Source organism: Caretta caretta, chromosome 7 (assembly GCF_965140235.1).
Source record: "Caretta caretta isolate rCarCar2 chromosome 7, rCarCar1.hap1, whole genome shotgun sequence".
NCBI classification, from domain to species: Eukaryota; Metazoa; Chordata; order Testudines; family Cheloniidae; genus Caretta; species Caretta caretta.
The window spans coordinates 120,911,936-120,930,840 of NC_134212.1; the positions used below are offsets into that span (position 1 = coordinate 120,911,936).

An 18,905-nucleotide genomic window follows, 5' to 3' on the forward strand; every position below is an offset into this window, starting at 1 on the left:
GGCTCTGTGGATGAGGGGAAAGCAGTGGACGTGTTATTCCTTGACTTTAGCAAAGCTTTTGATACGGTCTCCCATAGTATTCTTGCCAGCAAGTTAAAGTAGTATGGGCTGGATGAATGGACTATAAGGTGGATAGAAAGCTGGCTAAATCGTCAGGCTCAACGGGTAGTGATCAATGGCTCCATGTCTAGTTGGCAGCCAGTATCAAGCAGAGTGCCCCAAGGATCGGTCTTGGAGCCAGTTTTGTTCAATATCTTCATTAATGATCTGGAGGATGGTGTGGATTGCACCCTCAGCAAGTTTGCAGATGACACTAAACTGAGAGGAGTGGTTGATACGCTGGAGGGTAGGGATAGGATAGAGGGCCCTAGACAAATTAGAGGATTGGGCCAAAAGAAATCTGATGAGGTTCAACAAGGACAAGTGCAGAGTCCTGCACTTAGGACGGAAGAATCCCATGCACCGCTACAGACTAGGGACCGAATGGCTCGGCAGCAGTTCTGCAGAAAAGGACCTAGGGGTTATGGTGGACGAGAAGCTGGATATGAGTCAACAGTGTTCCCTTGTTGCCAAGAAGGCCAATGGCATTTTGGGCTGTATAAGTAGGGGCATTGCCAGCAGATCAAGGGACGTGATCACTCCCCTCTATTCGACATTGGTGAGGCCTCATCTGAGTACTGTGTCCAGTTTTGGGCCCCATGCTACAAGAAGGATGTGGAAAAACTGGAAAGCATCCAGGTGAGGGCAAGAAAAATGATTAGGGGACTGGAATGCATGACTTATGGGGAGAGGCTGAGGGAACTGGGATTGTTAGTCTGCAGAAGAGAAGAATGAGGGGGGATTTGATAGCTGCTTTCAACTACCTGAAAGGGGATTTCAAAGAAGATGGATCTGGACTGTTCTCAGTGGTAGCAGATGACAGAAGAAGGAGTAATGGTCTCAAGTTGCAGTGGGGCAGGTTTAGGTTGGATATTAGGAAAAACTTTTTCACTAGAAGGGTGGTGAAGCAGTGGAATGGGTTACCTAGGGAGGTGGTGGAATCTCCTTCCTTTTGAGGTTTTTAAAGTCAGGCTTGATAAAGCCCTGGCTGGGATGACTGAGTTGGGGATTGGTCTTGCTCTGAGCAGGGGGTTGGACTAGATGACCGCCTGAAGTCCCTTCCAACCCTGATATTCTGTGATTCTATGATTCTATGAAAGCCTATAGGAGAGACACCTCGATGGTGGGTTGGAGGAGGTGAGGCCACAGATACAGGCAAGAGAGGTCTTAGGGGTTACTTTGAAAGTGAAGTTCCTTTTTGTGGAAGACCATAGAAGGGACTGGGGGAAGGAAAATAAAAGGGGCTTTTGGCAGAGGTGTCTGAGATTGACTGGAAGGTCAGCAACAGAGGAGCCGTTTGCAGTAACGAAGAAAATTGCCAAACCATGAACTAAGTCTAAAGGTGAAGAGGAAGGGACATATTCTGGGACACTTTATAGAGAAAAATGGCTGATTCCTTCCTGTTTCTGAGTTCCCCTGTAATTTTCTGTGCCAATGCCCTTCTACCATCCATTGGGCCTACCAAGTCCCCTGGAAGGGCGGCTGTCCCAGGGAATACCTGTTGTTGTAGGCCTGTTCAAAGTGTGTCAAAGAGGCTTCGATAAGCAGGAACTGTTGCTTTTTTTACTTGCATTCGAAAACCTGTTTCTGTTTGTTCAATTCTGTCAATCTCTCGTCACACATCCTTAATAATTCTCTTTCAGTATCCATCCAAGCTAAGCCATGTGTCAGCTTACACAGAGCATGTTCCTAATTATCTCCCTCTGACGGGATCTCAGCATTAGACCAAACTGAATAATTATCACACTCCTTTGGAGATTTTTGTCTCTCTCACTCTGATTCCCTGATTCATTGCTTTCACATTAAAAATTGATTAGCACCTTGCAAGAGGCAGTTGCTTTGCTAGTAGTTTCTCCTGCTGTTGAAAGTTTATTCCAGCATCTAGAAGGGGAACATTTCTTCCCTTTTGTGGAGAAGTGTGCATGCGTGCGTGTGTGTGCATGTGTGGAGTGGGGAGCCTGTGCTTTCCTGTGAGAGCCCGAATAATTGCCCAATCTCCCTTATATCATTCTCAAACCCATCCATCCAGACCTTCGGTAAAAAAGCCAGTAAGGGCTTGTCTTTGCTACCAGGGAGATCGATGCTGCTGCAATCGATGCAGTGGATATCAATTTAGTGGGTCCAGTGAAGACCCTCTAAATCGATGGCAGAGCGCTCTCTTGTCGACCCTGGTACTCTAGCTCTCCGAGAAGAGTAAGGGAAGTCGACTGAAGAGTGTCTTCTGTCGACGCAGTGCAGTGAAGACACTGGGGTAAGTCGACCTAAGCTATGTCGACTCCAGCTACGTTATTCACATAGCTGGAGTAGTGTAACTTAGGTCAACTTACCCTGGTAGTGAAGACAAGCCCTTGATGTGCTTCCTCAGTTGGCCAGAAGGGTCGCTGTAAATCAAAGCAAGTTTCTTTCTATGCCTAAAAAAGGAGCCACATTGTGAGCACCATGCTTCCAGCCGGTAAGGGCATGAGAGACGGGTCACTGAAGCAGTCTGCTTGCATAAAATGATGATGTCTGAAAGAGAGAAGGGACGAGAATGATGGGTTTGGCAGGATGAAAAGTGAGGTGCTCCTAGAGAAGAGTAGGTGCTGGTCTTGCCTTTCCTGCCTATGCAGCACACTCTTCTCTCCTACCCCCATTTACTTTCCCTCCCTTACTTGGTATCATCCATTTCCTTCTACTCCACTTACTGTCCTTCCATTCTTTTAGCCCTCCCTACTCCCTCACTTGCTCTGCTCTTCCTGACTCTCACCATATTCCCTTCACTCCCTATCCACGTCTTCCTCTGCAAATCCCATCACTTTCTACATTGTCAGTATAGATCCCTCGATTCTAGGTCTCCTCTTCACTCCACAAGCCCCTGACTTCTGTTTTTGTTCTTCTTGCTGCCATGTTCTTTCTCTCCCTAATACAGCCCTTTGTTCCCAACCCTCTCAAAATTACTCCCCTTAACACACTTCCTGTCTTCCCCACAGTTCTCGTCACCTTGTATGCATCTCTTACCCTTTGCTGGTGAATAAGGAAGTGTTATTTACCCTTTCACATAATGCAAGAGCCAGGAGTCCCCCAATGAAATTATAGGTAGCAGGTTTAAAACAAATAAAAGGAAGAATTTCCTTGCACAATGCACAGTCAACCTGTGGAACTCTTTGCCAGTAGATGTTGTGAAGTCCAAAACTATAACAGCGTTCAAAACAGTATTAGATAAGTTCATGGAGGATAGGTTCATCAATGGCTGTTAGCTAAGATGGTCAGGAATGTAACCCCATGCTCTGGGTATCCCTGCTCTCTGACTACCAGAAGCTGGAAGTGGACAACAGGGGATGGATCACTCGATTCCCTCTAAAGCACCTGGCATTGGTCACTGTCGGAAGACAGAATACTGGGCTAGGTAGACGATTGGTTTTACCCAGTATGGCTGTTGTTATGTTGTTTCCCTCCTATTGCAAAACCTGTGTTGTCAACTCTTGCAATATGTGTTTGCTTTCTTAAAGACCCAGCTCCTGGAGTCATGTGAATGGGAATCTTAGCTTTTGCAATTTCATGGCTTTTTTTTTTAAATTTGTAAAAATTTCTCCATGACTGTAGAGGAAATCTTGAAAAATGACCTGCGTGCCATTCTAAAGGTTTAAAAAAAAAGGCAAATAAAAAGAAATATATTTTTATTTATAAAATCTCATGATTTTGGGGGCCCTGACTGGTGATTTTTTTGAATACTTGGGGTTGGCAATATTGCAAACCCCTCATTACTATTATTATTTGTATTACTATAGCACCTAGGACCCCAGGTCAATATCCTGTTGTGCTAGGCACTGTACAAACACAGAACAGAAAGATGGTTCCTACTCAAAAAAGCTTAATTCTAAGTATAAGACAAGATAACAGATAGATGGGTGAGCACAAGGCAGCAATGAGACAATATTGGTCAGTCTGATGGGTAGTGGTCTTAGCACATCAGCAGCTTAACCTCTCTTCCACCCCTTCCATCACTCCCTTTCTCTCCTTCCACAAGTCCCTTCTCCCTCACCACTCTCATTCCCTTCCTTCTCTGGGAGACTGGCTCAGTACTGACTCGGGGAGAAGAGTGTCCCCATCCCTCAGGTTCTTGTCGGAGGTCACCTATGCAAAGCACTGATCAATCCACCTGCCCCTTCCCACCTAGCTTGTGAAGTCTGTCAAAATCAGAACCTAAGTGTGTGTGGCTGCAGCTGGAGGAGTCCATCAATCAGTCTCCTAATCTGCAAGCATTATAGCAGTCTTGGGGTTTGCAGTGTTCCAAAGGAAGGAATAGGTGACTGTATGTGGCAGCCATTTCAGCAAAGAATTAAGAAGGCAATAGATGACTTGGGTGGTTCTGCTGTCATGCAGTGTCAAGGTTCCTCCCCCACTCTGAACTCTAGGGTACAGATGTGGGGACCTGCATGAAAAACCTCCTAAGCTTATCTTTACCAGCTTAGGTCAAAACTTCCCCAAGGTACAAAATATTCCACCCGTTGTCCTTGGACTGGCCGCTACCACCACCAAACTAATACTGGTTACTGGGGAAGAGCTGTTTGGACGCGTCTTTCCCCCCAAAATACTTCCCAAAACCTTGCACCCCACTTCCTGGACAAGGTTTGGTAAAAAGCCTCACCAATTTGCCTAGGTGACTACAGACCCAGACCCTTGGATCTTAAGAACAATGAACAATCCTCCCAACACTTGCACCCCCCCTTTCCTGGGAAATGTTGGATAAAAAGCCTCACCAATTTGCATAGGTGACCACAGACCCAAACCCTTGGATCTAAGAACAATGAAAAAGCATTCAGTTTTCTTACAAGAAGACTTTTAATAAAAATAGAAGTAAATAGAAATAAAGAAATCCCCCCTGTAAAATCAGGATGGTAGATATCTTACAGGGTAATTAGATTCAAAAACATAGAGAACCCCTCTAGGCAAAACCTTAAGTTACAAAAAAGATACACAGACAGAAATAGTTATTCTATTCAGCACAATTCTTTTCTCAGCCATTTAAAGAAATCATAATCTAACACATACCTAGCTAGATTACTTACTAAAAGTTCTAAGACTCCATTCCTGGTCTATCCCTGGCAGAAACCAGCATATAGACAGATACACAGACCCTTTGTTTCTCTCCCTCCTCCCAGCTTTTGAAAGTATCTTGTCTCCTCATTGGTCATTTTGGTCAGGTGCCAGCGAGGTTACCTTTAGCTTCTTAACCCTTTACAGGTGAGAGGAGCTTTCCCCTGGCCAGGAGGGATTTCAAAGGGGTTTACCCTTCCCTTTATATTTATGACATGCAGGGACACACCTGTGATTCCCTTCTGGCCTGAGAATCTATTCTGCATATAATAGATATAACTTATGAACTCTTGAGCTAGAGGAACTGGCTTGGCTTTAGTAAGGAAGATGTCTAAAAACTCTGACATACTGGCTCTACTGAAATCAAAGGGAATTTCACCATTGACTTTAGTAGGGCTAGGATTTCACATGTTGTGTATATGTTGTTTGTTCCTTTTTTCCCATCCAGGTGGATTCAAAAAGTGACCCCAGCTCCAAACAGATTCACCGTGCATTCAAGGAAGCAATAAAGGTGCTGCAGGAAAAAGGATTGGTTTTCCAGAAATCCAGTAGCCCCAAGGATGTATATCATGTAAGGAATTGAATTGTAATTATGGAGATGTGTAACCAGAAGTCATGAATGTCACATCAGGCATGATTGAATCACATAGTCCTAGAGGCCCTTTCAACAGGGTGAGGTGGACCCTGTGGGGTCTGCTTACATGTTCAGAAGTTTTAGCTCTCTTCATTGCTTCTTCCCCTCTTGAGTATCTTGTCAGTTTATTTGTGTACATGTTTGAGAGAGCTGGACAGCTGCTGCCTCTGCCTCTTGGTGACCAGCAACTGCAGTGGACATCCCTTGCAACCACACACATTTAGCAGATGTGATCACATAGTGAGACCATCCTGCACATTCCCAGAGGAGAGGTGCAAAGTGGCACCCTTAAGGTCCACTGGCACTAGATCTATCGAGTGAATGCAAAGGGAACCACCGCCTTTGGTCTAACCTAGTTTCAGCTAGGAGTGGTTCTCTCCTTACCTAGAGGTAGCACCCTGACTCCCTCTCCACTGGGTTTCCAAGTCCCTTTGAGTGACTTCTTTATACTAGTAGGTGCCTTATTTTATGACTTTCTGAGATGCAGAGGCTGAGTCTCATGTTTCTCTCCTAGAGGAACTGTTGAGGCTAATAAGCTGCATAAAGCTGACTCATGTTAGGATTTAAGCCATTACCTTAAAATCAATGAAATCTGGATTTTTGAGCTCTAGTGCTCATGAGAATGAGAGACTAAGAGCAGGGGCTAAAGCCAGCAGTCACCGAGACAGGTGCTATGTAAGTTTCCTACTTGCAGTTCTACCACATACAGCGTATACACAGTCCTTTCAGCTCTGCAGCTGCCCCTCAGTCCTGACCTGCAATATTCTCTGTTACTGCAGTGCTGAGCCTCTCCCATGCAGCTCTGCCAATGCACGTTAAACTTGCTCTACCACCTACATGCCAGCACTTATGCACCCTACACAAAATCCAGCTTTGCCTATGCAACTCAGTCCTAGCCTGCTGCATCCCAGGGTGTTCCAGACCTCGGTCCTCTTTCGTTAGGCTGCCTAGTTACATGGTGGCTTGGTGATGCCCAACAGAGAATGGGACCTATCAAACTCGTATCCCCCTGTTAGCTGAGGTAGGATTGGAACCCCATGCTCTAGAAATAGCAGACTAGTGCACTTACATGCTGCATTGCTCACCTTCCTTTGGGAATTATTCTTATCTCCTGTCTTTCACCTAATTGTTATTAATATTGTTTGTTTATAAAAAGAATAACTTTAAGAGAGAACTGACTGTTTTTGTATATAGCACAAATGCAAAAGTGCAGTCATGGTAAAGGTTTCAGAGTAGCAGCCGTGTTAGTCTGTATCTGTAAAAAGAAAAGGAGGACTTGTGGCACCTTAGAGACTAACACATTTATTTGAGCATAAGCTTTCGTGAGCTACAGCTCACTTCATCGGATGCATGCAGTGGAAAATATAGTGGGGAGATTTTATATACACAGATAACATGAAACAATGGGTGTTACCTTGCACACTGTAACGAGAGTGATCAGGGAAGGTGACCTATTACCAGCAGGAGAGCGGGGGGGGGGGGCGACCTTTTGTAGTGATAATCAAGGTGGGCTATTTCCAGCAGTTGACAAGAACAGTAGGAGGGGAAATAAACATGAGCTGTAGCTCACGAAAGCTCATGCTCAAATAAATTGGTTAGTCTCTAAGGTGCCACAAGTACTCCTTTTCTTTTTGCGAATACAGACTAACACGGCTGTTCCTCTGAAACATGGGGAAATAGTTTTACTTTGTGTAATGACCCATCCACTTCCAGTCTTTATTCAAGCCTAAGTTAATTGTATCCCGTTTGCAAATTAATTCCAATTCAGCAATTCTTCAACAAAAAAACTTCAGAAACAGACTCCAACCAGAGACTGCTGAATTGGAATTAATTTGCAAACTGGATACAATTAACTTAGGCTTGAATGAAGACTGGGAGAGGATGTGTCATGACACAAAGTAAAACTATTTCCTCTCCTACTGTTCTTGTCAACTGCTGGAAATGGCCCACCTTGATTATCACTACAAAAGGTTCCCTTCTGCCCCCCCCCCCCCCCCCCGGCTCTCCTGCTGGTAATAGGTCACCTTCCCTGATCACTCTTGTTACAGTCTGTATGGTAACACCCATTGTTTCATGTTATCTGTGTATATAAAATCTCCCCACTATATTTTCCACTGTATGTATCCGATGAAGTGAGCTGTAGCTCATGAAAGCTTATGCTCTAATAAATTGGTTAGTCTCTAAGGTGCCACAAGTACTCCTTTTCTTTTTAGTCATGGTAAAGTTAGGCTAGCATGTACCTTCATAGTTCGTGTGTTACAGGACAGACTGCTGTGAATCAGCAATTTCTCTTGCATCTTCTAGGTGACTGACCAGGATAAGGAGTTACACAATGTGACCCTTGGTGTTGTCAAAGCAGATTGTCGAAAATCCAGGCGTAAGTAGTTGTGTGGTCTGGTTTCTGAGCCAGTGCTGACCTATCATAGACAACCGTATCTCCTCCTGCCACTCAATTAGAATAGCCCTTTCCCTTTGTTCCTGAACCCAGTCTCGACCTCCTTCTCTTCTTTCTGCAGCCAAAAACCTGGTGCAGGGCAAGCCTAGAGTTGTCTTGAGCATGGGAGCTGGTGACAATGCGAAGCAGGGAGAAAGTGCCACAATTCTGAAATGAGCAGCCACTGTGAATGCTGGAGACTTGGATCTGAATACAGTGGAGGATTTAGGTTTCAGAAGGAACATAGTCAAATGGGGCTAGGTCAGCCCCTAGTGGTTGGTAGCTTTACACTGCTGAATAAATAGGCAAACCTTGTCAGCTGTGTCAGTACAGGAGATGTCACAAAAGGGGTAGTGTGGACTGAGCTGCCTTTTCTAAGGAGTAGATTTTAGGAAATCTTTAGGTGAAATTGATCCCTATGCCGTGGGCCCATGCCCCATTTAAGACCATAGGGTGAAATCCTTACTCCAATGAAGACAATGGAAAAACTTCTTTTGACTGCAGTAGAGCCAGGATTCATCCACAGACCATAGGCTTTAAGTGATGGATAGACTCTGTGGTCCCTGTGCATAGGGGTCAATTTCACCCTAATTAAATCAATCTCTTAGCAGACCATGTGCCTGTAAAATTGCCCCTTTCTCCCAAATCCAGTGTGTCAATGCCATGGCAGTGACTTGTTTGGTTGAGGTACCTGTCCTAATGATAAATGTGCATTTGCTTTAGTGCTTTTTTTTTTTTTTCCCTCACTCTCATTCCAAAACCCTTGGCAGAATGTGACACCTGGGGATCACTCACTCATCGCTGAAATGCAGCCACTTCTGGGCACAGTATATAACAGCATGGTATAAACTGCTCAAACACTGTTTGTAGTGTTGTTGTAGACAGGTTGGTCCCAGCATATGAGAGGGACAAGCTAGGTGAGGTAATATCTTTTATTGGACCAACTTCTGCTTGGTGGAAGGTACAAGCTTTCGAGCTACACAGAGCTCTTCTCACCCCTACCTTGTCTAGCTAGAACATGTCAGCTATTCTGTGCCAGCGGCACTAAACTAGCTTTTCCAGGAGGGAATGAGAAGAATAATTGCTCCAGTCATTCAACTGGGGTAACTTGGCATGTCTGAATATAGTTGCCTGATGTACCTGGACACGAACATTAGTGCTGCGAGTAGCCTATCTCTGCTGATGCCTACAGGAAGTCTGCCAACTAAGGATGACTAGACAGAGGGACAATTGAAATAGCTGATCTTTTTATTTTAAAAAAAGACTTCCAAATGAGTTGGAACCATCCAGCTGTGCATGTACTGTAGTTCCACTGGTTAGCTACCTTGTACTGTCCACCTCCTACCCTCACTTCTCGGGTCTTGCCTTAAATTTGAATGTAAACTTTTGAAGGCAAGAGCTCTCTTCCGTGGTGGGTGGGTGGATGGGTGTGTGTGTACTGCACCTAGCATACTGGAGCCCCAATCCTGATATGAGACTTTGGGTGCTACTGGAATTCATTGAACATGTCTCTCAGAATTATTAAATATCCCAGAAATTGTTAGGGGCTCTGTTTTCATCTCATCCAGAAGACGGCACCTTTGGCAATATAGTGCTCCTACTGGTATCTTGGAGCATTTGGTTTGGTATCTATTACTCAGCATCTGCTCCCCTCTCCATTACTGCACTACTATCTGAGTGCCTCACAGCACCCTGGTGAGGCTAGGAGGTATTCTGCCCCATTGAGCAGACAGGGAACCGAGGCACAGCGAGATTAAGTGACTTGGTCAGAATCACAGAGTCTGTGGAAGAGTCAGGATCTCCTAAGTCTCATTCCAGTGCCTTAATCACAACGCCATCCTTTCTCTCCTGCATCCAAGGAAGGAGTAACAACTAGTGCAATATCAACTCTGCTTCGTGAAGAACCTGAGTTTTCCTGGCAGGTCACTCATCTGCATACTGACCAGGCTTGATTCTGCTTAGTTTCAGATTTGATGAAATTACAGCTGCAGGATGCTTGTCTCCTGGATTTGAGAAGGAACAAATACATCCGCTTAATTTGATCAGTGGCTAATTTGATGATTTTTTTTTTTTTGACTCAGAATCGTGGTAAATTATTTTGTATTGCAAAGGACACAATTTCAGGTCTGTTTTCTATCACTCTGTTGGCTTTCTGTAGGATTGTTTGTGTAATATGGTCACTGAAAATATAGAATTGTCATGCAATCAACTGGAAAGGCTGAAGTTCTCTTGGAGATCAAAGCAAAAATAGCCTGTTGCCACAAAAAATGGATAAAATAATGTGTGGTCAATGTTGTTGACTTTGAAGGCAGTTCTGGGCACTATGCTGGCTCTCATATGCCCTCTGGTGGTTGTGGGTAACCAAACAAACCACTTGGAACTGAGGAAACCTACTTTGAGGTGAGATAATTGAAAGGCACTAACTCAGCAACTCTTACTAGTTGAAAGAAGCTGTGGGAATTTCTTTCAAGAAGGGAAATCTTTGTCTGTCCAGTCTTCGGTAGCTAATTACAGTTATCTTTCTGCTAACTCTTAAGATGAACTATGTCAGACAGCCAGTTTGTAAATATGATGTGGGTTATTGCTCTATAAGCCAACATCCTGGAATGAATAAACTCTTATGCTATATGAGTCCTACCATATGATTAAATGAGGTTCCCGTAAAACTATTCTATAATACACTTAAAAGACAGTCCTGGTCCAGAACAAGTGCAGTCGCAAACGACCAAGTTCACAACAAACACCCTTTGAGAGGCCAGCTTGGGACTGACAGCATGGTCTAAAGGCAGCTAGAATTGTCATTAGAATTTGTCTCCAGAAGGCATGACAAAACAGAGGGCTTCTAAGACAGCTTCTTCCCTAGGTTGAAATCAGGACCAGGGAGGGCTCTGTTTTATCACCTGTGTTGCCTAATATCTACATGAAACTACCTGGGGCATCCCTGTATCAATTAAAGAAAAGGAGTACTTGTGGCACCTTAGAGACTAACCAATTTATTTGAGCATGAGCTTTCGTGAGCTACAGATCACTTCATCGGATGCATACCGTGGAAACTGCAGCAGACTTTATATACACACAGAGATCATGAAACAATACCTCCTCCCACCCCACTGTCCTGCTGGTAATAGCTTATCTAGAGTGATCATCAAGTTGGGCCATTTCCAGCACAAATCCAGGTTTTCTCACCCTCCACCCCCCCACACACAAACTCACTCTCCTGCTGGTAATAGCCCATCCAAAGTGACCACTCTCCCTACAGTGTGCATGATAGTCAAGGTGGGCCATTTCCTGCACAAATCCAGGTTCTCTCACCCCCTCGCCCCCCTCCAAAAACCACACACAAACAAACTCACTATCCTGCTGGTAATAGCTCATCCAAAGTGACCACTCTCCCTACAATGTGTCAAGGTGGGCCATGTCCAGCACAAATCCAGGCTTTCTCATACCCCCCCCCTTTTTTTTTTCCCGGGGACACACACACACAAACTCACTCTCCTGCTGGCAATAGCTCATCCAAACTGACCACTCTAGGCAGATGACTGCCAGCTCTATACCTCGCTCATCTCTGCCAATGATAGTACTGTTGTCTGCTTATCTCAGAGCCTGGCTGAGATCATCCTGTGGATGGAAGTCAGAAGGAGGAGGGTAACCTTATGAAGATCATTTCAGCATCTCCCACTAGAGGGGGAATCTGCCCCCAGATGGTCAGGAGTGATTCTGGGCTGCTCAATGCTTCTGCACACACAAGAACCAATGGCAGCCAAAAATGTCACCTTCCCTCTGCCTACTGTTGGATGACGAGCTGGGTCATACCTTCATGACTTAGACTGGGCCATTGTAGCATGTTGTATTTGGGAATGAATGCTCTGGCCTTCTTAAAACAAACCTCCAACTGATCCAAAGTGCAGTCACCCATCTCTTTAGCAACACTAGCTACCAAGAGCACATTATCCCAAAAAGAAAAGGAGTACTTGTGGCACCTTCGAGACTAACCAATTTATTTGAGCATAAGCTTTCGTGAGCTACAGCTCACTTCATCGGATGCATACTGTGGAAAGTGTAGAAGATCTTATTATATACACACAAAGCATGAAAAAATACCTCCTCCCACCCCACCCTCCTGCTGGTAATAGCTTATCTAAAGTGACCACTCTCCTTACAATGTGTATGATAAGCCCACCTTGATTATCATACACATTGTAAGGAGAGTGGTCACTTTAGATAAGCTATTACCAGCAGGAGGGTGGGGTGGGAGGAGGTATTTTTTCATGCTTTGTGTGTATATAATAAGATCTTCTACACTTTCCACAGTATGCATCCGATGAAGTGAGCTGTAGCTCACGAAAGCTTATGCTCAAATAAATTGGTTAGTCTCTAAGGTGCCACAAGTACTCTTTTCTTTTTGCGAATACAGACTAACACGGCTGTTACTCTGAAACCTCACATTATCCCAGTATTCCATGTACTGCACTCATAGAATGTTTGCTCCATTTTAAGAAACCAGTTAAGACTCTCCATGCATTGGGCAAGAGGTGCTCTTTTATGCCAATCTTATCTTGCACAGCAACTATGCAACTTCCAGTATCACAGATCACACTTGTGAGAGTAGGGAATTGAGCTTTCTCAGCAGGTGGCTCAAGACCTATATGGTACTTCCTTATAGAGGTGGACAGAACAGTCACAGACCTCACAGCTTTCTTAACTACGTGTTATCTTCCCAATACTGGTTTCAGAGTAACAGCCGTGTTAGTCTGTATTCGCAAAAAGAAAAGGAGTACTTGTGGCACCTTAGAGACTAACCAATTAAGTGAGCTGTAGCTCACGAAAGCTTATGCTCAAATAAATTGGTTAGTCTCTAAGGTGCCACAAGTACTCCTTTTCTTCCCAATACTCTAACCCACTCTTTTCTGCAACAGCTGAGATAGCAACCTCGCTCTCATGCATACCTCATGCATGTGTGCGCACAATCCCTTAATGCTTATTTCCACTGATATCCCCAGGAAGAGGGAGAAATCTGCTCCACTTGTTAGACTCTTTCTTTCTTCAGTTTTTGGGAGGTGCTGTGATCCTGCAGCACTAGATAATGAAATGGGGTGGGGAAAGTATTCCACATGTGGCTAGAAGAGCTCCTGCTTCATGGATCCACCAGCTAAATCCCCGTTCCATGGGTAGGATGCAGCAGCCACAGACACTACTGCAGCCCATAAGCAGTTTCACTGCTACTCTGCACTTGGGAAGGAGGGACTCTTCTCCTGCCATTGTTCTGTGTACCAGGTGAGCAAAGCCCACTTACTCTGGCTTTACCCAGGCTGAATGCAGGGGAAGGCTTTTGCCGTAAGGCAGCACAACAAATGTTACTTCCTATGTTATTCAGAAGTTAGGGGTATCTTTATAGTCTAGGAATTATTTTGTGGAAGTCCCATGGCCTGTGTTGTACAGGAGGTCAGACTAGATGATCAATGATTCTTTCTGGTCTTGGAATCTATGAACTGTTGGAAGAGAAGCCCAGAATTTGTAACTTTGTAGGTAAAAAGCCTTTCAGTTCACTCCTCTTTATGTAATATAAAAGTCACTGAAACCCAAGATCACAAAAATCTGTGACCTATTCAGGCAATTGCCTGAGGAGTCTGTAAAATGTAGAATTATTTGTTTGTTTTGTTGGTGTATAAAATAGGTGTAATGCAACACCTTGGCCACAAGGTGTCAGCATTGGGTAAACATTCACTACTGGCTGGGTATATGAGTTTATCTAAATGGCTGAGTTTAGAGCTTTAAAACTCAGACCAGTCAAATGTGGACAAGAATTTCCACTGGGTCTCTTCTGTGTGAGCGACAGACTGAGGGGCTGAATAGCTTGAAAGACTGTAGATGGAGATTTACAACTCAAAGAGTGGTATCCCAAACTCATTACCATTGTTCAGGTTGTGCCTGCATGTATTTGAGCTCCTTGCCTTCTCCGGCAGTCTTGTCTAACCAATAACACGTTTTCATGATTATTTTTTTAGCCCTAACACTGGCACTTCTTAGTGAACTTAATGGGAGCATTAGCCAATGTCAGGACTGCAAACTCAGCCCCCTAGTCCCCTTCCTTCCAAAGTCCATGACCTCTGCTCTAACCCCTGTGCCCTCCTCTTGTCTAACAGCATTTGTGTGTATGTGACTGATCTGTATTTGTGATAGTTGATATGAGGCAACTGGAAACCTGTGCTGGTCTTTTCCACCCTTGCTGCATTTTACCTTTGTTTCTGCAGATGCTGAAAAGGGCTGCCATTTTCTTCACATCTTGTGTTGTGTTCGCCAGAGCTACAGTCCTTATCTAAGTGAAATGGTGATGCATCATGTCCTGAACCTGCTGGAGAGAAACAGTGATATTGTCAGCACCATGGAAGGATACTACATGGCTTTCTGAAAAGAAGAAGTAAGATACAGGACATCTGTTTGTGTATGGTGCAGGCAGAACAAAACTTACCCCAGTAACCACGTTGCCAGAAAAGAGTCGGAAGGACCCAACAATGACCCTGAGAAGCTGGCTTTGTGTGTAATATAAATTGGAGAAGGAAAATGGGATGTTGACTCAGAAATGCTATTGGTTCCATCTGACTCTGATTCCTTGAAAAAATACACGCCTCACACTTTGCTTTAAAGCCCATGCTGATTTCAGCTATTCCAGGAATTAAAATATACAGGGATCATTACACAGTGAAAGTTATAGTGCAGGATTGATCCCACAGCATCCAAATATCACAGTCTGATAGGTGCAAGCTACCTGAAGAAAACATTCTGAATACAATCACAGTTCTTCCTCATATGCTTCTCTTTCTCCAACCATAGTACTTCTAAGAGGTACAGCCTAATGGCACCTCTATGTGCATATGCTCTATCAGCCCTATGTTGCTACTAATGAGATCATTGGTTATAGTAGAAGTCTCATCTGGAGTCATATTTTGGTTTAACGACATTGTGACCTCTCTCCATGTGAGTGATATGCTTTCTAATACATGTTCTCTAAGTAGATTTGTCTCGCTTTTTAAATGTGTGTTGTAAAGACCAGTGAAAGGCACTTTCTGATACCTTACATGCACTGTATGTAGCCATCATTTCATCAGTGTCAGCATGATCTTATGCCCATTTCCCCAGTTCGCACGTGGTGGGGGGGGTTTGGGAGCAGCAGCCAGCTGGGAGGCAAGGGTAATATGTCTCCTAAGAGCATACTTACCTCCTCTTACCTCCCCACAAGGAACAACCTAACCCATTGCTTGTAAAGCATGTTTGAATCCCTCCGGCTATTAATGCAAGTTCTTGTTGATTAATTTGGACCCAAATTAAGCTCCTGTTCTCGCAAATCAGCCTAATTATTACTTCATATTTTTTTAAATAGCTCTTAACATCACAAATACTGAACCATGAAACAAAGAGTTCATGGAAAAGAGCGTGCCAAAACCATGAGACTGGTGCAATTCCCTGACTTCCCATCTCCCCTCTTTGTGCTTGCTCTGCATCCTTGCCACAGTTAGGAAGCCGGCATCACCTCTTTGTGCTTGGATTGGGACTGAAATTCGTAGAATGACATTGAAAGAAAGCTAGCACTGACAAAGCTAATGGGCAAGACATTTGACCAAGAATAATTAAAACTCATATGTATGCCCAGGTTCAACCCCCAGTGCTGCTCAGCATTTAAACCTACAGGACTGGTTCCTCGAGGCTTGTTCTAACTAATCTGTTCCATTAATGGAGGAAAATGTCTTGAACTTGAAATAAGTAAAAAGTGCTGCTTGCGTCTTTCCTCTGTCTCCCACAAGTAATACTTGAAATAGCAATCTCCCCAGAGCCACAGTTCGCAGTAAAGCCCTGTAAGGATCAGCAGAGCTGAGAAAAATAAACCGTGTGTGTGTGTGTGTGTATTTGGAGAGCCAGCAAGTGGTATGTGTCTTGGTTTGGTGTTACATTATGCGCTTCGTTTTGAAATGTGGCTGAAGTGGGATATAGGCAAATAGGCATGATGAAACATGTGGCATTTGCATTCAGATGTCTATAGAAAAATCAGCTTTAGATGGTGCATGTGTCCTGAGTGTAAAGCTATGTTTGACTCACTACTTCATCTATTTCCCTGCCTACCGTGGATCTTGACTGCCAATTTCCCAGTTGGCTGTTGCTATTCCTTGCATTATTACTATTTGTTTTTTGCTCAACATTATATGCCCTGTCCCCAGACCTCAGCATGTGTTCCCAGACCTCAACAGGTGCAGAAAGGATGTATTTATTCACAAGGAGATTGGATAGGGGGTTAAAAAAGAATCAGAACTGTCTGGGAGACATTCTTATAATAAAAGAAGAAGGCAGGGAGTGGAGTCCAGGTCATGATTCAATCAAGTAGGAAAAAAATCGGGCTTGATTACAGCTGTTCCACTAAAATAATTCTGTCTGATCTAAGCCCCAAAGGGGGAGGGGCATTTTATATTTGTTTTCAGCTCTGATACTAATCAATTTGAAGGGGTTCAGTTTTAAAAAATAAAGGCTACCCATGGAAGAATAAAAGGCATAAGGATGTCAGTTCCTGGCTTAGAGTCTGAATCCCCCTTAGTAGTAACTGAATATTTAATAGCCATTTCACCTAGGCTATTAAATGGCCCCCTACGTGAAATGAGTTTGCAGAGCAAATGGGGGTAGTTTTTGGGAAGAGTGTTAATGGGGATCAGTAGATTACTCTTTTTAGTGGACAAGCGTTAGGCATCACAAATGCTGGTAACTGGCCACCTCTGCCTTAGAGACCTAAGCTGGCAGGTTTGTTTGTTTGGTTGGTTTGTTTTGTTTTTAAACCATCCCACTGTGTTAGCAGATGGTAATTCTGCTGGTAAAGGATTAAATGAGTACTGCTGGCTTGCTGAGAAATGTGTTGGGCTATGCTGCCTGGGTAAAAGGGAAGTGGGACTGGTTATCTGGGGAGAGAGAACTGAGGGTGTGGGCTGAGCAGTCATTGGGGAGGAATTCTGCAAGCAGCTGAGCCTTGTGGGGAAGGATTGGGCTTGGTCTGGTGTTTCAGTATTAGTCTCTTTAAAATCAAACCCCAGAAGTGGGGTAAGTTTTGACCCAGTCCAACTTGTGTAATCTGTTTGAAGCAGCATGGGGAAGCCTTATACTCACTGCATCTGATGCACATCTTGCAATAGCCATCCCTGCCTTTTGTTATCTGCAGCCTTGACTTCTGCAATCCCCCTTCTTAGGGCTATACCTGAAGTCCACCTGAAGCTCCAGCTGCTTGTTTCTTGAGTACTGTGAACTAGTCTGAATACAGTCATATTCATGTCTCTGTAATGGCTTCGTGTTCATTTCTCTGTGTGATTCAATATGTTTGTGGTGATCTTTAAAGTCCCTTGACCTGGACTAGAACTTGGTCATTTACAAATATCTCTTCCCAGGCAAGGCAGGTGAGAGTAGCTTGAAAGCACATGGCATTGGAATCTGTTTGAGTGGTCTGTGCTGGCATGGCAGAGCTTTCTAAATGGAAGAGCCTGCCACTGGAAATCTCTTGTCAACCAAACTGGCATTCTATTCACTGGAGGGTGCGGGGTGGGGGGAAGGTGTGCTCTTAACTCAAGTTAGCCAAGTGAAGGTGAAATCCTAGTGATTACAAGGCAGGGTGTAGCTTACAGCTGAGTTAGCAGGTCAAGTTAAAGGTAAAGCACATGAAGCCTAAACCTGACCTGCTATGGAGGAGCCTATTGGTTAACTTGACCTGTTAACGCATGTGAAAACTACACCCTGCCTTGTCTTCACTAGGATTTTACCTTGAGTTAGTTAAATTGAGTTAAGAACACACCCTTTTTTCCCCTAGTAAAGACTAGGCCTCAGAAGCTGAGGCCAGGCCTACACTACAAATTTATATTGGTATAATTATAGCTCGGGGTGTGAAGTAGTCACACAGCTGAACGACATAGTTGTTCTGACCTCACCCCCGGTGTAGGCAGCCCTCCCATCAACATAGCTGCCGTCTCTTGGGGAGGTGGATTAACTACACCGATGGGAGAAGCTCTTCCCTGTTGACATAGCAGCATCTTCACTAAAGTGTTAGGGTGGCACAGTGCCACTGCGCTGCTGTACATGCAGACAAGCCCTAAGTTTGGTGAACTTCAGGGCGAGATCCATTGGTGCACTGGTTCTGGTTTTGTTTTATTAACCTGCCCTGCTATAGCACCTGTCATCCAGGAACCTCAATATACTTTACATGCCATAATGAATGAATCTGCACCACACACTGTCAAGCAAGCAGATGGTGATCAAAGCCCCATGTAGTCCACACTAAGGGCCCCCTTCTTTACGCCTGATCTCTGTAGTTATCCAATGTCGCATCATATAAATTCTGTAGCAGCTTCAATGAAGATTTTTTTGTTTGCATGTAAAAGTGAATCATCTACTTAGGATAATATCCATTGTGTGTTTATGCTGATTTTTTAAAATTCAGCAATGCCCCTGTGTGCTGCAGAGGTCTACAGACATTGGAGAAGTTGGTAATGGGAAGCTGGAGATTTAGGCAGCTGGGTTGGGATGTAATTGAGGCTTTTCTATGCTGGAAAGTTGTAAAGCTTTGTTTATTTACACTAACTATACTAATATAATTAATCTCCCAGTGTGGACACAGTACACCAATATAAAGGTGGCTTATAC

General features: G+C 44.1%; 1 protein-coding gene across 11 annotated transcripts in view; it reads left to right on the top strand.

The window, feature by feature from the left end:
• The window catches only part of STN1 (STN1 subunit of CST complex), a 67,727-nt gene extending 50,172 nt beyond the window's left edge, over positions 1-17,555 (top strand). For 8 of the 11 annotated variants that reach the window (XM_048856144.2, XM_048856145.2, XM_048856143.2 and 5 more), the window contains 3 exons: positions 5,624-5,746; positions 8,114-8,186; positions 14,495-17,555. In XM_048856144.2, coding sequence (XP_048712101.1) covers positions 5,624-5,746; positions 8,114-8,186; positions 14,495-14,652 — 354 coding nt within the window. In that variant the 3' untranslated portion in view covers positions 14,653-17,555. Of the gene's footprint in view, positions 1-5,623; positions 5,747-8,113; positions 8,187-8,325; positions 8,644-10,205; positions 10,875-14,494 lie in introns of those variants that run through there. The other 3 variants (XM_075131089.1, XM_075131088.1, XM_048856146.2) reach the window with 3 other exon arrangements.
• Positions 17,556-18,905: the final 1,350 nt, after the last annotated feature.